Source organism: Lissotriton vulgaris, chromosome 3_2, assembly GCF_964263255.1.
Source record: "Lissotriton vulgaris chromosome 3_2, aLisVul1.2, whole genome shotgun sequence".
In the NCBI taxonomy this organism is placed as follows: Eukaryota; Metazoa; Chordata; class Amphibia; order Caudata; family Salamandridae; genus Lissotriton; species Lissotriton vulgaris.
Window position 1 is genome coordinate 68,114,109 of NC_141690.1, and position 20,242 is coordinate 68,134,350.

A 20,242-nucleotide genomic window follows, 5' to 3' on the forward strand; every position below is an offset into this window, starting at 1 on the left:
CATAATCCATAGGTATTTACACTTGTAAAGGGAAAAAGGGCTGTTCTAAAGTGTACTTCATAGTAATAGTAATAGGAACATACAAAGGGCACAGATTATCAAGTGCCATGGCTTCTTGATTTAAGAGGTCATCTGATGGAACACAATACGATTTAGCTAACGAAACAATTCACTGCTGGAATGGTCTAGGGAAGGTAGTGTGAGAACTTTTGTACACTAATCAGAAACGTGCATAATTAACAATGTCAATAGTAATCAACACTTGAATTCAATGTGAATATTTATATGATATTATTGCATTTGAAACCATTTTGCTATGACCTATTAAAGCCATGAAATTTTGGATTATGCTAACTAGGACACAGGTAGGCCTCAAAGCCAACTTGTTCAAAATGGATGTCTCATCAAGTTTGTGTTCCGTTCATTATTTCTGCTACAACTGTTCATGCATTTTGTGTTTCCGATCAACACTGTTCTCAAAGAAGGCTCTATAGGATGAGCTTAGTAATGTTACTTTTCTTCAAGATTATTCCGTTTGCATGCGGTATTGTATCCGTTCACAATGGTTCACTGTTGTTTATGTAACTAGTTTATTCTGACATCTCCAGATTACATCAGTTTAGAGAGGTGTCAATCAATATTAATTTTGATGCATAGTGCTTAGGAAGGTGGAAGTGCTGTATGACACTATTTAATCCAATATTGTTATTTGTTGAAAATGTAATTCATGCACTTTATACTCCTGAAAATCAGACAGTTAAAGAGGAGATACAAAGATACATTTCTATAAGTAAAATTAAAAGCATGGGGAATTAATGCTCTGATTCTCTAATGGATGATATTACAGGAGCAGAAATTAGATTAGCCATTGACTCCTTACCATCGGGTAAAGCGACAGGGCAAGACGAGATACCCATGGAATTATATAAAACATGCATGGAAGAACTGGTTTTACTATTTTCTCAGGTTATTCACTATCGGTGTAAGGGGAGAACTCCAGACAAATCATCTTTTTCTTGAAAAAAAAAAAAAATTAGCCTATGAATGTGGGTCTTATAGGCCCATTTCACTTATAAATAATGATCTTCAATCCCGCTCTCGACCCCGGTCCGCCCCGGCAGTGTGCCGTTTGTGCGGAGGGTCCTCCCTACGAGCGACACTTCCTGCTTGGCTCTGCACCACTTCCGCCTTGCCTCTCCACCGTGCAGGTGAGCGGTCTAGTGGCTCAAGGCAGACGGCATAAATGGCGACCTGGAGTAAGCGCAGCGGACGAGCGCAGCGGACGAGCGCAGCGGGAGCGCCGACTTCGCGCCGAAGTCGCGCATAAGTCAAGCCCGTCTGCGCCCTTCCGCGGCCGACCGGGGCTAGGGGCACGTCACTCTGCCCAGTTCATCACCTACACTTCCTCTCAACTCCGCAGTCTCCATGGCACGTGGCCTTTATCTGCCCTTACTTGCTCCCGCATATCTTCTCTTGATCTGTCTCCTGCCTCCTCATCTTCCCGCCCTCTCCCTCCCCCCATTCCCCTTCATTTCCCCAGAGAAGATGCCAGCCTAGTATCACTCCGGACTCTCTCGGCCTATTACCTTAACACCCGGTCAGCAGTGGCCCATTCACACGAACTGTCGATGCTGCTGGACCTTCACGCACCGGATCTTCTCTTTCTAACAGAGACTTGGTTTAGTGATGATTCTCTCCCTGTCTTATTGGCCACTCTCCCCGCTCCATACTATGCTCTACGAGCAGACCGTTCTGCGGGTAGGGCGGGGGGTGGTGTAGCGGTCATTACCCGCGCTGACCTCCCCTTCCAACTTCTATCTCTGCCAGATATCGCCACAACAGAGTACCTGGCCATTCGTACTACATCTACCACCCCCCCTCTCACTTGTGTTCTCACCTATCGTAACCCCACAATCACCCTTACTGTTTCTCTCTGATTTTCAGGAGGTACTGGCCACACTTACGGTCAATAACTCTTCCATCTTATTATTGGGAGACTTTAATTTTTGGCCTTCAGATCCAGCGGAATGTCCGTCCTCAAGAGAGTTTTCAGATACCCTTCAATCCCTCAACTTTGTGTCACATGTCCATTCTCCCACTCATGTCAAAGGACATATCTTAGATCAGATTTGGTCCTTGAACTGTCCGGTAGACTCCCTGTCCATCTCACCCTGCACCCCTGGTCTGACCATCATTTGATTTCGTTTACCCTTCCCATCATCCCTACTGCTAGGCCCCCGCTCCCAAAGAATCTTTGGGTCCGCTCATGGAGCCGAGTGGATCCGGAGAATCTATTCGCACTATTAACCTCTTCCTATCCCACCCTACAAGGCCTATCCACTCTCTCTCAGGCCGTTGCCATTGAACATTAGCTCTCCTCAGGCTGTGATTCCATTGCCCCGCTGAAGCGGGTAACTTCAAAGCGGGAGAAGGATGCCAACTTGTGGTTTAACGAGGATCTTAAGACCATCAAACTAGCGGTACGCCGAGCCGAGCGTGCCTGGAGGAGGAATTACTGTCCCTTACTCAGATCTGAGTTTACTACTATCCTGGCTCAATACAAGAAGGCCATCTTGGCTGCAAAAACGGCCTACTTTTCCTCAAAGATTCTTGCAGCTGAGAATCAACCGAGGGAAATTCTCGATTGTCCACAATTTGGCATTTTCCGATAGGACATCTCTTAAGCCCACCCCTTCCCAGGACCTTTGTCACTCCTTAAATAATTTCTTTATTGAGAAGATTGCTATTATTAAAGCCAACATTCCCTCACCCCCCCCCCCCTACTTTTGTTGACCCTCGGTGTCCTCCAACTAAGGGACAACTCGATGCCCTTCCTCCCTTGACCAAGGAATCCCTGACCTCGATAATTCCCCTAGTTAAATCCGGCTCCCCATTGGACACTTGCCCCGCGCACATCCTTCGCCATATTTACACAACTTGTCCAGATCCCCCTCTTCACTTCCTCAACAGTTCTCTTTCTCAGGGGGTTGTAGCCAATTCACTGAAAACAGCAGTTATTGTCCCCATCCTAAAGAAGCCTGGTGCAGACCCTTCGGTCCCCGCCAATTATCGCCCCATCTCCCTCCTACCATTTCTGGCTAAGGTGCTCGAACGTCATGTCACCAGTTCTTTGAGCACTTTTGTGGAGGAATATGGGGTCTTGGCTCCTCGCCAGGCTGGTTTCCGCCCCGCACACTCTTCGGAGTCCGTAGTACTCTCGGTCCTTGACAACCTCAGGGAGGGAATGGATACCAACCAGGCCCAGGCTTTGGTCCTCCTCGATCTCTCAGCCGCCTTTGACACGGTTGACCATACCATCTTGCTTTCCCGTGTCAGGGCGGCGGGGATCGGGGGTACCGCCCTGGTGTGGTTATCCTCCTTCCTGAGGGACCGCACTCAGGCTGTTCGCCTGGGTGATTTTTCTGCGGACTTCCGGAAAGTTCCGTGCGGGGTCCCCCAAGGTTCCTCCCTGTCACCTCTTTTGTTTAACCTCTATATTGCCCCCCTCATCTTTTCGTTGCAGCAAATGGAGGTCAGCGTATACAATTATGCGGATGACCTCCAACTTGTTTTCAATCTGTCTTCTTCCCCTGCTTCCATCTTAAATTTCCAGTCTATTATGATTTTTATCCGGGACTGGATGAACCACAACCATTTGAAACTTAACCCGGACAAGACCGAGCTGGTGTTAACGGGTGGTTCCTCCAGTCCCTGGTCTTCACTTTTTTGGCCCCCCTCCCTTGGTTTTCCCCCGGTTCCTTCTACCTCAGTTAAAACTTTAGGTATCAAACTTAATTCTCAGCTCACTCTTCACTCCCAGGTTAGCTCTGTGGTGTCCTCTTCTTTTCTGTCACTACGCACCATCCGCAAGGTATCCCGCTTTTTTTCCTTTGATGCCTTGAAATTGATCATCTTGGCGATGGTTATCTCCCGGCTGGATTATGGCAACGCCCTATATGCAGGTATACCTGCATATAGTTTAAGGCGTTTGCAGTTGATCCAGAACCAGGCGGGACAGCTGGTGTTCAATCTTCCAAAATCCCATCACGTAACACCCCTTCTCAAATCCTTACACTGGCTCCCTGTTCGTGAACACGTCCAGTTTAAGCTTGCTTCTATCATCTTTCAAGCACGACTTGGAGCAGCTCCGGCCTTCATTACATCCGAGATCGTTCCCTATGTTCCAACTAGGGAACTACGCTCATCTACGCAATCCCTGTTGTCAGTCTCCCGTTTCCGGAGGAAGAAATGGGGAGGATCGAAGTTTGCGACCCTTGCCCCAGTCCTGTGGAACTCCCTGCCTTTAGAGCTTAGATCTTTAACTCTCTACCCTCAATTCCGGAAAAAGCTCAAAGCCCATCTATTTGCTAAATCTTTTAACTAGATCACTTACTGTTTTTGTTTTCTCTCTTATTATTTTCTGTCACTCTCACCCTGGGGGTCTGTCTGTTGCAGCGCCATGAAACCGCTGGTGAAAGTGCGCTATATAAATATTTTTAAACTCAAACTCAATGGTGCTAAAATATTCGCAAAGATTTTAGCAACTCGGCTGGCACCAATAATGCCGGGATTGGTATCACCCCAGCAACATGGGTTTATCCCAAAGAGGGACACTACCGCTCACATTAACATGGCCGTGACGGCGTTCGATGTGGCTGAGGTGGAGTCAACACTGCTCGGTATGATATAATTAGATGCAAAGAAGGCATTCGACCGAGTGGGGTGGGACTGTCTCTGGGCTACATTGTCGGCATTTGGTATCAAAGGCCAATTTTTTAACTGGATTCAGGCTCTGTATGACAATCCAACTGCTAAAATTAGCTATTTAGGGAAGTGTTCCTCTAGTCTTCCAATACAACGCGGTACAAGACAAGGGTGTCCCCTTTCACCCTTGCTATTCGCTCTAATAATGGAACCATTTATATCAGCCTTGCAGAATCAACTTCAGATGGCCCCTTTTGTATTTGGTTCAAACTCACTTAAAATAACTGCCTACGCGGACGACATCGCAATATATTCTACAGAGGTGTCTGAAGCTATGAAGGGTATTATATTGGATTCAAAAAGATTTAGAGCAGTCACCGGATACAGGCTTAACACCAACAAGACTCAAATTATTATGAATTATAAATCTTTGACTCCTATGCAGGGAGTATGCGAGGCTGCCACCTACTTAGAGGTCAGAATTTCGGCTAAAATACATGAAATGGCTGGTTTAAATTATGAGACACTACTAAAAGAAACTGCCGTCTCACTAAAAAATGGCACAAGGTGCCCTTAAGTATCATCGGTCGAATAAACTTGGTCAAAATGAAGATCCTGCCCAAATATCTTTATTTGTTCCGGTCCATCCCTTTACGGGTGGATAATCTTTATTTTAAACATTTAGACGGGATCATTAGTAGTTTTATCTGGGGATATAAAAAAAGCTCGTCGAGCCATTGCTTTATTAAAACTTCCATTTAATCAGGGTGGTCTTGATTTCCGAGATGTTAAGTTTTTTTTGGTCAACTTTTTTGAGCCACTTTCGCAGTTTGCTGAATCCCACTAATAGGTTTTTCTTTCACAAATTTATGCTGGGGGAAGATTCCAATATGGTTTTTTTTATAGACTTAACAACCCAAACTATTTCAAGCGGGAAAAATTCAAGACGGCGCCGGATACTATAAATATTTGGCGTGCTCTTCTCACTAAATGTAAAACTTCTCTGTATAATTGTAGAGCTCCCTTGTGGGGCAATCCCGGCTTTCCTGACATGTTTCACAACCAACCCGGTAAACACCTATCCAGTTTGGGCATAAAAACGCTAGGAGATCTGTACAATCATAATGGCTTCATAACATTTGAAAAACTGAAGGATTGTCATAACCTCACTGAAGGGGCTCGGTTTAAATATTATCAGATTCGGGACTACTTTGTACGTAAGTTAAGTCTTATGACTATCTCTGATTCGGATATATCGAATTGTCTATATGCGGAAAAAGATAAGTCATTGATCAGTATTGGATATAAAATTCTTAGTGGTCTCAGGAATGATGATTGCCTGAAGTTAGCAGAGAACTGGAGTAGGAAATTGGATATCAATGTGCCGCCAAATATCATATCTACAGCTCTTAACAGTATAAGCCGTTCTGTGCACTCTTCTAGCCTTAGGCTCCAACAACATAAAACTATTTGTCAGCTATATTATACACCAGAATGAATATCGAAGTGGGCATCTAACAATAGTAATAACGATTGCACTAAGTGCCCAAAATGCGACCTAAAGGCAGCCGAACTGAATCATGTTTTTTACATGCCCAGAGTTAACTGAATTCTGGGAGGGAGTTCTTTACCTCACTTCGCCACCTCAGTTCAGACCCCGCTATATGCACATCAGTCTTGACCCTGTGCCTCATGCGAACAGTCCAGCCCAAACTGCCAAGCCAGCTCTTCCCTGAAACGGAAACAAGCACCCTGGGACTGGTTTCTTGGTAACACCCTTCATCAGCTTGGCTAGCTTGAATCCAGTGGCAAAGCGAGCAAGGGACCCACGTCTGGGCAAACCCTGCCAACTTAGGGCATACAAAGCAAACACAAGAAGACTGATTTGCATAAAGCTGGGCCTGAACTGAGGTGGCGAAGTGAGCTAAAGAATGATGATGGATTGAACCCAGATCTGTGACTGGGGGTGAGGGTCTGAAAAGTTTCAATGCTCCGTCCACCATCTCCTTGCGTTTGCTTTGTTCGCCCTCAGTTGGCAGGGTATGCCTAAACATGGGTCCCTTGCTCACTTTGCCACTGGAATCAAGCTAGCCTAGCTGATGAAGGGTGTTACCCAGAAACCAGTCTCAGGATTTTTGTTTCCGGTTCAGGGAAGACCTGGCTTGGCAGTTCGGGCTGGACTGTTCCCATGAGGCACAGGGTCAACACTGATTTGCATGAAGCTGGGTCTGAACTGAGGTGGCAAAGTGAGCTAAAGAATGTTGATGGATTCAACCCAGCTCTGTGACTGGGGATGAGTGTCAGAAAAGTTTCAACGGAGCGTCCATCATCTCCTTGTGTTTGCAATATGCTGATTTACACCATGAAATTGAGGCTTAAGAATCCCGGATCCATCCACCTGTGGGTGTGCTGCGGAGTCATTTTTAGGGGTGGAAGAGGTTAGGGGTACCCTACACCCACAGTGGGCAGCAGCGATTTGGTGTGCTAAGGGTTCTTAACCTTTTAATTGACATTTATAGAACAAAGGTTTACACGCTTTTTGCATCGGGTTCTATTGCCAGAGTTTTAGCTCAGCACGTCACTGGATGCATGAAGGTTATGGGGATTATCTCAATTTAAAAGGAAATCTTTTTCCAAAATAACGAATAAAAAAAACAAAAAAAAAACAAGAAAGATCTTAGTTAAAGTAACAAAATAGTTCCAGTGTCCCTGGCTTACAGATGGAGGTAAGAGGGAGCACCAATTAAAAACGACAGACAGCACAAAGGCAGCAGCAAGTTAGGGAACAGCATTAGTGGTTGAAATTGTTTGCCATAAGAGAACAAAAGTCGCATAACTAAACGGAAAATGGAGGCACTGAGTAAATAAGGACCTACACAGATAGAGTCAGGCGAGGTGAAAAATGTATAAGAGGGCCGTCCATAACCTGGGAGAGAAGCTGAGCTCTGCTGAGGCATCATTACTGAATAGGAAGACCAATAGAGTAAAGTGTTTCGCAAGCAAATGATGGCCGGAATGCTGAATAAATCATACATTCACCCCAGTCAAGAGATCTGGGTTAAATCCATCGTTCTTTTGCTCACCATGCCACCCCAGTTTAGACGCAGCCATATGCACATCAGTCTTGACCCTGTGCCTCATGGGAACAGTCCATACCGAACTGCCAAGCCAGGTACTCTCTGGACCGGAAACAAGCATCTTGGGACCGGTTTCTGAGCATTACCCTTTATCAACCAGACTAGCTTGAATCCAGTGGCACAGTGAGCAAGGGACCATTGTCTGGGCATACCCATCCCACTTAGGGTGAAAAGTACTATGCAAACAAATGATGGACGGAATTCTGAATAAATCATACATTCACCCCCCAGTCAAGAGATCTGTTCTTTTGCTCACCATGCCACTCCAGTTTTGACAAATAGAGTAAGGCCTCTCTTTGGAGGCATCATTCATTAACTTATCTTTTTCATTTAGATAAACCAATGCAACAGTAGAAACAAACAAAGAAATGCGCCCAAGCTCGAGTGGCAAAGTGAATTAGTTGATACTATCCACCAACTGCAAAAAAATGATTAATGTGGGGTTCTAACCTCTTTTGCATGCTTTAACATCTAGTTTGCCATTGTTTTTCCATTTCATGCGTTAATCTGTATGTGTGTTTATACCCATCCACATCTGTGTATGTGCTGATACCCAGGTTCTCCCTCAGAAAGGAGAAGAGATATTTGGATGTGAAAGAGGACACTTAAGCCGGTCTATTACCAGTTGATGAATGCATAGTCAACAGTCAAAGCTCAAAAGTAAAATTTAATTCTGTATAAATCAATGTCGATAGAATTAAAAATTTCCCACAGTTAGTGGAAATCCAGGACACAACCTTACAGCATGTAAAGACTGGGTCTGTGTTTAAATGTTATGGCTTCGGGTACCACTGAAGGAAAAAATGGAGACAAACAGGTAAAGTAAAAATTGGGTGATTAATTGTCACAAATATCCCAGCAAGTAGCCCGGAGTGCACAAACGCAGATGGCTACAAGACTGGCTATTTTAAAAAGATACTGGTCAAAATGGGTGTGACGTCAAATCTCCGCTCGGTTTGGTGATCGATCTTTTCGGGACTATGCAATTTCGGGGTACTCTGCACCTCTCCACACAAAGCACACAGGCATCACACCCAGTGAAAACTACACCCTCCTAAAATATGCCAATGTAGCCCCTTCAACACACATACAATTAATTAAGCTGTTGCGGTTAGAGTTTTCCGCCCTGTGGGCTGCAAGCCTTTTAACCCAATTTATATATATATATATATATTAACGCAGGTGTATCATATACCAAGGAAATCGCAGATCCCTACCCCTTTAATATCCTTGACGAAGTAACTGCCACTGGATCCTTGCGTAATCCTCTCCGGAAAAACACCATTTTCAATTGCTTGCTCTGCTTGCTGAATGATTTCTGCAAATTCCAGATCGTCAGAAAAGGAGTTCATTTCCTCATTTCCACAAGACTGTCCTGTGCATAAAAATCGTTAATTTAGTAAGTGTCCGGAGCCCAACGTGGCAAAAACACTGACCAAGTACTAAATTGATTGGAACCCACGTTTTACTTTTCAATATTCATTACTGTTGCTAAGCAAGCCAAACAAACTCAATCGTTCTCCTCGCAGAAGTATTGTGATCTCTTTTACAGGAACAAGGACTGCAGCAGCGAACTGGATTAAGAAAAACTCCATGACATGATTAAAGTTATATATAAAAAAAAATGCAAAAGCTAAGCAGACAAAATGTTGACTAACAATGACACTCGTAGTTCTCATTAAAAATAACACTACAGGATATACGTGGTTAAATATCCCACTGCATTTAATGCCATCACCATATATTCAAGATAATGATAGTAATAGTCTTTATCAAGTTTATTAAAGTGTATTTTCTTTGGAGCGACACCACTATAAGCGGTCCTCGCTATACCTTCATTTTTTAAATGAGCTTACCTGGGGTTCAATTCATGCCCCAGAGTAAGTTGTTGTTATTTTTTTTTATCCCGGTGATACCATTTTCAATGCTCCTCATTGACAGGGCTGGTATCACGCATTCATTACATTTCCTATTTCATTGAAGGCAGCATATGAAACTCCGGTTGTAAGATGCTCCACCCATTGGCCTTGTCCTGATCAGACCAGGCTACCTTTCTTTGTCGAATTGCCGCCAACGCATTTAACAAATAGAAAAAAAATGAATCAGTGTCTGTTAAAAGAAACGTACGCATATTTCTTGGGTGTATATTTATGTGGTTCTTGAGTTCACTGGGGATACTGCGCACATTTTTATTTATGATGATGTGATTAAAATATTTCTTATAATTACCTCTTTGTCAATGGACTTGATAAAGACTATTACAATCATTATGGTAGTCTGGGGTCATAGCATTAGAAGCAGTGGGTTATTTACCCACGTATATACTTCACTGTGGTTTTGAATGATACCTATGAGTGCCATTGTTTAGTTGGGTATTTAATCCCAGGCCTCATGGGTAGCTATTGTAGGTGAGCATGTACGAGTGCTGAAGGTAGGTGAGCATGTACCGAGTTCTGAAGGCAGATTACCAAGGGTAATACAGCAGTGGTTATGCAAAAATGACGTATTTTCCACTGCAGAATTCATTAAGAAGCTGCACACTAGTAAGGAGGCACAGCGAGCAGGCAGATGCAGGTGCTTTATTCAAGAGCAAGTTTCAGCTATGTGAACCCTACCCTGCCAGCTATCATGTAATCAGCTCGTCCCCCAGCTTTAGACTACACCATCAACTGACAAGGACAGAACACTCACACTAAAGAGGTCATGCGTTTGTAGACACTTTAAAAAAAAAAAAGAAAACAACAGTTTATATTAATGTGCAGAATTAACATGCAAGCTTTAATTAAAATGATGTGTTTAAAATGTATAACAATTTAGTATGCAACTCTATTTACTCGTACCAGGCTTCAAATGGCTAAATCAACATTACTTGCCACGCTGACTTGACTAAAAAAGCTAAATGTGCATAAAATGTTTCATTCTTGAACTTTCCATGAACAGGTTTTTTCATAATAAATAGTTGCATAAATATTTTCATATATTTCCACAGAATGTTTCTAATTACACAGAGATCACTGTTAGCAAATGATTAGAAATGTAACTTGTAAAGGGGTAATCAAGAGCTCATACAAGAAGAGGCAGCGTTTATAAAGAATATGAATGGATATTGTGTTGAATGTTTACTTTTTCATTATATCGCGTTTGAACTTCTACATAGACCACTGTTACCACGGTTAAGAAGCTTGATGTATTAAAAGGTTAGAAACGTGGATTAAACATTGGAAAGCAGGCCTGAAGGGGGAATCGCCCATGTAAACCTAGGATTGCTACAATTTAGCTGCAAGCCTAAAATTGATGTCTGTGGACTATTGCATTCCTGTGAGAAGACAAGGAGGGATCCTGTTCCCATGAAAGTATCAAATGTTGATTGGCTGACTAAAGACGGAAAGAGCATAGCTTCAGAATGTGATGTCTTAAATAATGACTATTCCTAGAGTAGGTTACCTCTTTACAGAGACACTTTTCCCACCACTCTTTTCCAGACACATATCCAGACCCACTTACCCACCCAGACCTAGACTTTGACACATTGGTTTGAGACATCGGGTTCTTGAACCTCTGTGCAGGAAAGGGGAGGGGAGGGGGAGGAGAAGAGACGGGGGGGGGGGGGGGGGGGGGGGGAGGGAGGTGAGCAGAGGGGGGGGGGGGGAACAGAGCAGAGGGGGGGGGGGGGGGAACAGAGCAGGAGGGGGGGGGGGGAACAGAGCAGGAGGGGGGGGGGAACAGAGCAGGAGGGGGGGGGAACAGAGCAGAGGGGGGGAACAGAGCAGAGGGGGGGGGAACAGAGCAGAGGAGGGGGAACAGAGCAGAGGGGGGGAACAGAGCAGAGGGGGGGAACAGAGCAGAGGGGGGGAACAGAGCAGAGGGGGGGAACAGAGCAGAGGGGGGGGAACAGAGCAGAGGGGGGGGAACAGAGCAGAGGGGGGGGAACAGAGCAGAGGGGGGGGAACAGAGCAGAGGGGGGGGAACAGAGCAGAGGGGGGGGAACAGAGCAGAGGGGGGGGAACAGAGCAGAGGGGGGGGGAACAGAGCAGAGGGGGGGGAACAGAGCAGAGGGGGGGAACAGAGCAGAGGGGGGGGAACAGAGCAGAGGGGGGGGAACAGAGCAGAGGGGGGGGGACAACAGAGCAGAGGGGGGGGGACAACAGAGCAGAGGGGGGGGGGAACAGAGCAGAGGGGGGGAACAGAGCAGAGGGGGGGAACAGAGCAGAGGGGGGGAACAGAGCAGAGGGGGGGAACAGAGCAGAGGGGGGGAACAGAGCAGAGGGGGGGAACAGAGCAGAGGGGGGGAACAGAGCAGAGGGGGGGGGACAGAGCAGAGGGGGGGGGACAGAGCAGAGGGGGGGGGACAGAGCAGAGGGGGGGGACAGAGCAGAGGGGGGGGACAGAGCAGAGGGGGGGACAGAGCAGAGGGGGGGGGACAGAGCAGAGGGGGGGACAGAGCAGAGGGGGGGACAGAGCAGAGGGGGGGGACAGAGCAGAGGGGGGGGGACAGAGCAGAGGGGGGGGACAGAGCAGAGGGGGGGACAGAGCAGAGGGGGGGACAGAGCAGAGGGGGGGACAGAGCAGAGGGGGGGACAGAGCAGAGGGGGGGACAGAGCAGAGGGGGGGACAGAGCAGAGGGGGGGGACAGAGCAGAGGGGGGGGACAGAGCAGAGGGGGGGACAGAGCAGAGGGGGGGACAGAGCAGAGGGGGCGCAGAGCTGAGCAGAGGGGGCGCAGAGCTGAGCAGAGGGGGCGCAGAGCTGAGCAGAGGGGGCGCAGAGCTGAGCAGAGGGGGGCGCAGAGCTGAGCAGAGGGGGGCGCAGAGCTGAGCAGAGGGGGGCGCAGAGCTGAGCAGAGGGGGGCGCAGAGCTGAGCAGAGGGGGGCGCAGAGCTGAGCAGAGGGGGCGCAGAGCTGAGCAGAGGGGGCGCAGAGGTGAGGGCAGAGAGCAGAGTAAAAGTGTTACACTGCTCCTAAAAAATACAGCCGGACTGTGTATTAGACCAACACATACTTCATAGTATAGAGATGTAGTCATGCATATACTATCCGTGGGTTTCTGCTAGCTCACAATACCACATCCAACCCCAAAACCAACCAGGGTAACAGACTATGTTGGCAACCTCGAACAGCATACTCGGATTCCCAAGGAATCTATGGAGACCGATTTAACCATTTCGCTTGGTCACTCATGCACACCCAAGGTAAACACAAGAAAGATATGACAATTCATTTTTAAAAAATGTCTTAAATGATCGTATTCTTGCATTAAAAGCATGAACTGCGATTATTAGGAAGATGAGACATGTTACTGGAATCAACAGTGTAAGAATGGTAAATAGTATGAGCAATTCAACCATGTTTATTGTTGCTAATGTTTGCTCACTCCTGTTTGTACCCAATACTAAAAACTAAAGAGAGAGAGAGAGTTTAGTGGGAGCACCATTCTGCCAGATCGATTGCGATAGCCTAAACCCTATCCCTTGGTGTTAGGAAGTCGGTCGCAGTGCACAGGTTATTTTCCTTAGCAGGATGGAGGGCGGGGGTCAGCAATGGTTCATCTCAGTGGTTCCGTAATAATTCCAGCATGGGAATGCTCCTCTTAAAGAGTTTCAGCTCGGAAGCGGTTTATATAATAAAGCACTGTTCTTATCAAGAGTGGCAGAGGCACAGAGCAGCTCAATGATTTAGTCTAGCTAAAATGAAGGTTCTCCAAAACAGCACAGAAAGAGAGGAAAGCAATGGCATCATGTTCTTCCTCTACAACCCCTGAACTAACAGTACAGACTGAAGGGCGTCAGTTCTTATCAAAGATGTGCATACAACACATTCACGCATCAGCAGAAAGTGAGGCAAAGGGCACCACGATAGAGAGATGTCAACCTAAGGAGTTGAATATTGTAGTGAAGGCAGGCCGCTGCTTGCGCTCATTGCTATGTTAGTATAGGCTTATTAGAAGTTTAAACGCCATTTTACCTTTTTGCTGCTTTCGCACACGACACAACATGTAACTGTTGTTGTAAGTTAAGCTGCATGAAACTTCACATGAGAATGGCTTGTTTTCAATATCCCTAGACTTCCATATCGACCTTAGTCTGCACAGTGAGTGCGGAAGCCTCCAAGGTAATCATAACAATGTTAGGTGTTGTTCGGGCTGATCGGCTCATGCTCTAGACATAACATGCACGCAGCTGCAGCTAACTGAAATTCTTGTGTGGGGTGGATCTGCACACCAGTAATCAATTGTGAAGATGGATTATGTGGGTTTTGAAGAAATCTTAGCGTGCTTACTAGTGTGAGGGTTGTGTGCCTGACTCCCTCCTAAATAGCAATCATTCAAATATTAGCCCAGGGAAACCCCGGGCTGCTAGAAGCACAGCTACTGGGCATTCAGCCTCTTAAAATTAAATGGAGTTTTAAAACATTTATTCGAAACTTCAAAATTTTCTTTTAATTCTCAAAGATAGCATATTTTACTCATAAACATTGGTTATAAAAAATACGTATGCACATGTTTCAGAGAGCTTTCATAATCAATGTCAAACGATAAACACCTGAAAATATTAACTAGACATATTTTCAATGCATGTAAAATAATGTAAACAGTTCATCAATGCTTAATATTGAAAAAATAATAGCCGACATCCCAATGCATTTCGGGTTACAAGCAGAACCCTTCTTCAGGGGATAAATTATATGCGGTCAAAAGTTCAATCTTCCTTGAGTGATTGGTCTCTCAAAGTGCAAATTCGACAGGATCTAAAAGACAACAGCATACCAAACTATATTCAGTTGTTTAAAATGTACAATTTTTTGTCAAAAAAGAACATTCTGGAGAGAACACTGAGAGGAAAAAGCCAAAGTACGCGCCACCAAGAGTTGACACCCGTGTCTTACAATGCGATTAAAAAGTGTGAAATACTAAAATAACAAGCTGACTCGTTCATAAGAAAGGATGAAAATCAAACGTGCTTCACTCTCAGAAGTGAAAAGCGGAACCCAAAAAGTGACATCAAAAACTCATACTCGTGACAAATTCACCAACTAACTTCCAGTATTGTGATATCTGCCCTTAAGTAGAAAAACTCCACTACAATGTAAAACAGTACATACACTCGTCCGGACAGCCTCACGTTCATGCGGTAGCTTATCCAACGTGAAAAACCTTTTCTTTGCAAGTGCCTAAAAAACAAGGTGATGTAAGCCTATTACAGTTACGGAGCAATGTGTGGAAAACACCCGCGAGGGTCTAACTTAAAAACAAATCTTACCGCCAACTTGAAGACGGGTAAACGCGCTGCTCAACAAAGGTCGCCCAGCAACAATCTATATGTTTAAGAAAAACTCATGGTGAGTTTGAATCTATTGGAATGCCGTCCATCCCAAAAGTAACTTCTAGTTTTGTGTTAAAGTACTGACCTGCCACCTCCTGCAACGGCGTCCTGAATGAGTCTATCGGTGCGAGTCCGCCCTACCGATCACGTGGTGCGGAACTCGTCCGGTGGATACTGCCTAAGTCGACACAAAGAAGAGACTGTAGTCACTCAACTTTGGTTGTCCTCTCTAATCATGGCGGTTGTAGTGCGCCAGCAGCCTACGTTGTCAGTAATAAGTTAGTATGGAGTAGGCAACCTGAAAAAACCAGTTTAAGATATACTTTAAGTCTCTGGTTCGTAATTGCGGTATCCCAAGTGGATAAACGGAATGGAGGTGAAATACGCTCATATGTGATATATGCACGTATATATCGTGAAACAATTTAAGAGGTCACCTGTGTGATTCTGTCATGGACTCTTCCTGAGTTCCTACGCTGAATGCAAAAAGGTGAAAAAAACACAAACTATTATATAACACAAAAAATAACTAATAGGAAAGTTGAAAAACAGAGTGAGCTGAGAGAAGAAAAGAAAAAATGAGTGCCAAGACTCAGTGTAACTCCGTAACTGTAATAGGCTTACATCACCTTGTTTTTTAGGCACTTGCAAAGAAAAGGTTTTTCACGTTGGATAAGCTACCGCATGAACGTGAGGCTGTCCGGACGAGTGTATGTACTGTTTTACATTGTAGTGGAGTTTTTCTACTTAAGGGCAGATATCACAATACTGGAAGTTAGTTGGTGAATTTGTCACGAGTATGAGTTTTTGATGTCACTTTTTGGGTTCCGCTTTTCACTTCTGAGAGTGAAGCACGTTTGATTTTCATCCTTTCTTATGAACGAGTCGGCTTGTTATTTTAGTATTTCACACTTTTTAATCGCATTGTAAGACACGGGTGTCAACTCTTGGTGGCGCGTACTTTGGCTTTTTCCTCTCAGTGTTCTCTCCAGAATGTTCTTTTTTGACAAAAAATTGTACATTTTAAACAACTCAATATAGTTTGGTATGCTGTTGTCTTTTAGATCCTGTCGAATTTGCACTTTGAGAGACCAATCACTCAAGGAAGATTGAACTTTTGACCGCATATAATTTATCCCCTGAAGAAGGGTTCTGCTTGTAACCCGAAATGCATTGGGATGTCGGCTATTATTTTTTCAATATTAAGCATTGATGAACTGTTTACATTATTTTACATGCATTGAAAATATGTCTAGTTAATATTTTCAGGTGTTTATCGTTTGACATTGATTATGAAAGCTCTCTGAAACATGTGCATACGTATTTTTTATAACCAATGTTTATGAGTAAAATATGCTATCTTTGAGAATTAAAAGAAAATTTTGAAGTTTCGAATAAATGTTTTAAAACTCCATTTAATTTTAAGAGGCTGAATGCCCAGTAGCTGTGCTTCTAGCAGCCCGGGGTTTCCCTGGGCTAATATTTGAATGATTGCTAACTGAAATTCTGTCACCTTTAATATTACACTGCATGCACGATTTGAACACTTGGAGAAAATCTGTTTGGCGAGGGAGAGAGAGCCTTTGCAAATCCTGATGAGATTCATCTCTACTGATCTTGGCGGTATGGGGTTCCCCATTTAAGCCTAAAATATCTAATATTATATAAAACATAGCTCCTAGTTAGGGAGGGTGGCATACAAGGCACTATAGGACATGTTTCCACTATCATTATATTAGGATTTCTAAGTTTGTGTTTTGTGGAATTGTAACAATGCTGATCATATTTTTAATCATATTCCTGCTTATGTTGGCGAAAATATTGCATCTTAGAGCACATTGTTAAAATAATCATGTTAAACTTTGTGTCTCTTTTTACCCCTGTTGTGGACTGGTATGAGAAGAAAACGAAAGAATGTTCTTGATTCCCACCATTCCGGAGTGTATCCTAAGTCCCTTGTTCTGGGTGGTCTAATCTTTGGTACCTTTGCTATAAGACGAAGAGCTAATGAGACACTGATGCTAGTCGGTTACGGGGTTCTAGGTACTGAGGTGAGTTTTTTGGTCCACCACAATTCACTGAGGTCCTAGGTCTCTGTGCACAGTTCTGTGTATGAGCAGAATCCCTGCAACAATATAAAATATAGAATACACGTTCACCATGCACAAAAGGGAGTAAAGAGGCTTGGAATGAGTCAAAGGGATTGGCATCCGGTGGAGTAGAGGGCATCAAGTGTCCTAGAGTGTGTCTGGTGGTGTAGAGGGCGTCCAGTGATAAAGAGGGGCCAGAGTGGCATAGAGGGGCATTGAGTGGACTATGCATAATGTGGTAGTGCACTGCCATTACAGATACATTTTCAATTGAGATGATTATATTTGCACAGACATACAGTTTTACTGATAATACTGTACATCGCACAAATAATTTGTGGAAATGGCATCACTTATTGTATTGATTTATTTTGATCGTATCAAAATATATTTGTTTCCACCACACTTCAGAATTACAAAAATGTGTTTTATTTGTGCTTTCCTAACACTGAAATATTTGCAAAGTTAATTTACAGACATTTACATTTTGTTGTATGCTAGAAAAAAAAAACTCTTTTCACGCCCTCAGATTGTTCGATAAATCCTCTAACTTTGAAGTCAGATAAAGAAAAGTAAACACCAAGTTCCTTCAGAAGACAGCATTTGAAATATGACCTCTTTCTAGGAATGCACAGCTAATGTAACACGATTAGAACAAAATGTAAAGTCCTGTTCACAGTAAGTGAGCACTTGTGGAAGAATACAGTAACAAGGCTATGCACCACAGGGGGGGGGGGGAGAAAGACTGCTGCACAGCCTAAAACAAATAAAACCAGCAAATATAAAACAAGCCAATGTGAGTTACAAACCACAAAGCCAATGGCAAGCAATGGGTGGAACGCATTCTTAAGTCAGCATTCAGAATGTCGACAAGACGTCTTTAGCAACCAGACAGCTGCACTGTCTGGTAGGCTTCACCCTAAAAAGGGTTCATTTTGAGTCATGTAGTCTGGCAAACATCAAAGATAGTAGACTGACAAATAGGCGGGAAATGAACAACAGATCCTTGCAGAAACAAAAACAGATACCACCCAAGCCTGTATTTGTAGAACTGAACAACACTGTTGTCTTCTTTTGGCGACGAGACTGTGAGGACAATGTAAATGAGAAGTCAACCTGTGAGAAAAACAAAGTCTTTCTTCTTTCTCAGCAACTAGGAAAGACGGAGTAGGAACATCTGCTCTTGGGTCCCATTTGCAAAGGCCCCTCTCAGAGTACACGATATGGAAGAAGACACTCAGGAATACCAAAAGACTGCCAGCATCCTGTAGGAATCCTGAAATAGTGTGGTATATCGAAACAATTTGCTGTATCACTTGCACGGAATGGAGCAGTTGAGCACTTCCAACTGAGTGATAATGGGTTCAGTGCAGATGGATGTGAAGCAAAGTAAGAGCTGGGTAAGAAGTAAGGAAAATGCCAATATTAATTAACCTTTGTGTGGTACACCAAACGAATTTTATAAGTTACATATCAGAACAAGCATTGACAAATTTACAAAATGGCTTATGTGTCTTGAAAAACGACAGCATTATACTGTATTCTGTATTCGTATAGCACTTAAAGCATGGGTAGAATGCTACCCCATGTGGGTGTGCTTGAAAGAATTATATTTGTTTTGAGTCTATGTGGAAAGTGTTTATACGTCATGTGCGAGGAACACCAAAATGCAGTTATCGTGTTTGGAGATGCAGTGCTTAGATGTGTGATGGATGAAAAAGTGCGATACGTAGCTGTGCCTTTTTAGAATGTTTTATGCTAGCAGCTCAAATTAGCTCTGCAGGTCTCTTCAGCACATTGGTAGTTTATGTTTGATGTTCTCGATTTTCAATGCTGGCTGTGGCAGGAGTTCGTCCTTTCCAATCTTTTTTTCCAGAAACTTTGTATTGGATTTTTAACAACGATAAAAGATATTATTAATAGACAGCAGGTGGGTCCAGACATGGTTCAAGCTTGCTAATATTCAGTTCCGCGAGGCCTTTGGGCCATGCCATACACTCAATAGTAGTAAACGACAACGCAAATAAAGATAACACCCACCAGTAGCAACATGTCTCCTCCTGCACAAGATGTGGTTTACTCAATGCCTCTTATCCCATGACTCTTATCCCATGCCTCTTCTTCCACTCATCCCCCCCTCTCCCAAATACACTTGTGCTGTGAATGGGCAGATTTAGCCTCTAGGGATCCCTCCTGCTGGGGAAAGTATTCCAGGCACGTCCCACGGTAGGTCGTCCAGCCTTCCCATATGTTGTACTAATTCTTGGGGCAGCCCGGGCTACCTATATGGATATGACACTCCAACCCAATACTGCGACCTAATCCCCCCCCCCTCCCCCCCCCCTCATGAGGGAGCACAGTCATCTGTTGGACTTGGCCCTTCTGGCAGGTTCACCTCTAAACGATTTGCTTTTAATGGTGACCTGGTGATGGCGATTTTTGGTTTCGGCGCACTTTCACTGTGTCCCAGTGGAAAGTGCGTGTGCACTCTGAGTGCATGTGGTGAGATAGGCCTGCCCTCCCATAGGAATGCATGGGGAATGTCTGTGTCCCTAGTAGTTTCTGATGCGTGAGGTGTGCAGGCTCGAGTTTGGTATGTGCGAACTCGTGAGATTGAATGCTGCCCAATGATGTATGCGGCATGTATGGGTCTAGTGGGGAAGTGCAACTTCTAGACATGGCTGTGCGTGTGCTGTAAAGGTGCTGGTGTGCGATTGGCTGGGGCTGGCTGGGATGCCAGGCTCCATGAGTCATGATGGGTCTGCCCGGTGGTGAGTGTTGAGATTAGCATGCTGATGTGAGGGGAGGAGTGCACCTGGGTCCTGAATGGGGCTGGGCTTTCCCCACACAATGCTGGCTCCGCCCCCTGTGGTGCGTCTAATGACCCTAGCCTGCCAGTGAGTAGAGTGAGGGGCTGAGCACATCAAGGGTACTCCCAGACCAGCTGCGACTGGTTCTTCCCCCACCCTGCCTTCAGACAAAGGTTTACTATGT

The 20,242-nt window shown here is 44.6% G+C and overlaps 1 protein-coding gene across 1 annotated transcript in view; it reads right to left on the reverse strand.

Annotated features, from left to right (window-relative positions):
• PI4K2B (phosphatidylinositol 4-kinase type 2 beta) overlaps window positions 1-20,242 on the reverse strand; it is a 284,818-nt gene that overhangs the window by 173,150 nt on the left and 91,426 nt on the right. The window contains exon 2 of the mRNA XM_086964014.1: window positions 9,059-9,216. Coding sequence (XP_086820140.1) covers window positions 9,059-9,216 — 158 coding nt within the window. The remainder of the gene's footprint in view (window positions 1-9,058; window positions 9,217-20,242) is intronic.